At 49.0% G+C, this 1,201-nt stretch overlaps 1 protein-coding gene across 6 annotated transcripts in view; it reads right to left on the bottom strand.

Annotated features, from left to right (window-relative positions):
* CTPS2 (CTP synthase 2) overlaps nt 1-1,201 on the bottom strand; it is a 105,570-nt gene that overhangs the window by 90,956 nt on the left and 13,413 nt on the right. For all 6 annotated transcript variants that reach the window (XR_003002590.1, XM_024740305.1, XM_024740307.1 and 3 more), the window contains one exon: nt 95-195. Coding sequence is in view for 5 of the 6 variants with exons in the window: in XM_024740305.1 (XP_024596073.1) it covers nt 95-195 (101 nt within the window). In the remaining variant the exon portion in view is untranslated. The remainder of the gene's footprint in view (nt 1-94; nt 196-1,201) is intronic.

Below are 1,201 nucleotides of genomic sequence, written 5' to 3'. Positions count from 1 at the left end.
GGGGGGAGAGGGCTGTGTGACCAAAAAAAAAAAAAAAAAAAAAAAAAAAAAACCCATAAGGATATAAAATTATAAAGAAAAGTTCCATGCTTGCCTCAATAACACATATTTGGGGCTCTTCCTTATGACCATCCACAGGCACCATGGCTTGATTCATAACCCACTCCTGGACAGCATCAGTAATGTGAGGGACAACTGTAGAAAGAAGTAATAATTAGCACAAAAGCTTATTTCATGGTCATGGTCATGAGAAATGAATGTATTAGTGTCTTTAGACCTCCCAAATAACCTGAAACCCACCTGGCAAATTAGACAAGCTACAGTCCTCACATTATTATCCATCTCACTGAAATTAATACTATCGATGCGACATAGGTTTAAGTCATTTAAATGTTATGCCATTTCCCTTGAAATCGACCAACCACAGAGAGAGAGAAGAAATGCCATCTTTGATGCTGTCTATAGAAAACACCTATAATGCCAACTAAAAACTGTGCAAGGAGGGCTGCCAAGGGTGCTGAATACTGGACTCCAAGGGGAAGAAGGTCTCAGAGTGGCCCAGCCCTGCAGACCCTGGGCAATTCGCCAGCCAGTGTGGAAGGGTCACTCAGAGGATGTAGACGAGGCCTGCATGCTGACCAGGGGCCTGAGGCTGCTAATCTCAGCCGAAGAGACAAAAAGATGCAGCCAACTAACCTAATGTGATGTACAAAGCAGGAATGTTGGCCTCTGGGAAGCTGACGCGGAGAGCGCCCGTCATCTGCTCCACCGCCACCTGCAGCTCCCCAGCCACCCGGCTGCTCCCGCGAGGCGGAAGTCGTCTCTGATTGGTGCGTTTGGAACGACCCACCACACATGCCCAGCCCGACCCCTTTCTGGGAGGGCGGGGTAGGTCCGGCTCTGCCTCCACGTGGGCAGCCAGGGATGGGGTCAAGGCCCAGGTCTGGGGCCTTGCCCTCTCCCCAAGTTTGGGACGTGGCAGGTATGGGGCAGCAACTCTCCCTCCCCCGGGTCTTCCCAATACCTACACTTGGGGGAAAACTATTAGCAAGTGCAATTGTAGCTAAGATCTAAACCACACCGTCCAGTGTCAGCAGTAACATAGCTGATCTTTTGATCTCCATCTGTCCAACTTCTTTATCTACTTCTCAGCTGCTTTCCAACATGAAGGTAATTTAAAGGGGATGGGGAATTAGCACCT

This window comes from Neophocaena asiaeorientalis, unplaced genomic scaffold (assembly GCF_003031525.2).
Source record: "Neophocaena asiaeorientalis asiaeorientalis breed wild unplaced genomic scaffold, Neophocaena_asiaeorientalis_V1.1 scaffold657, whole genome shotgun sequence".
Classification (NCBI taxonomy): domain Eukaryota; kingdom Metazoa; phylum Chordata; class Mammalia; order Artiodactyla; family Phocoenidae; genus Neophocaena; species Neophocaena asiaeorientalis.
The sequence above is the reverse complement of the archived record's forward strand: the minus strand, read 5'-3'. Positions and strand labels throughout refer to the sequence as shown.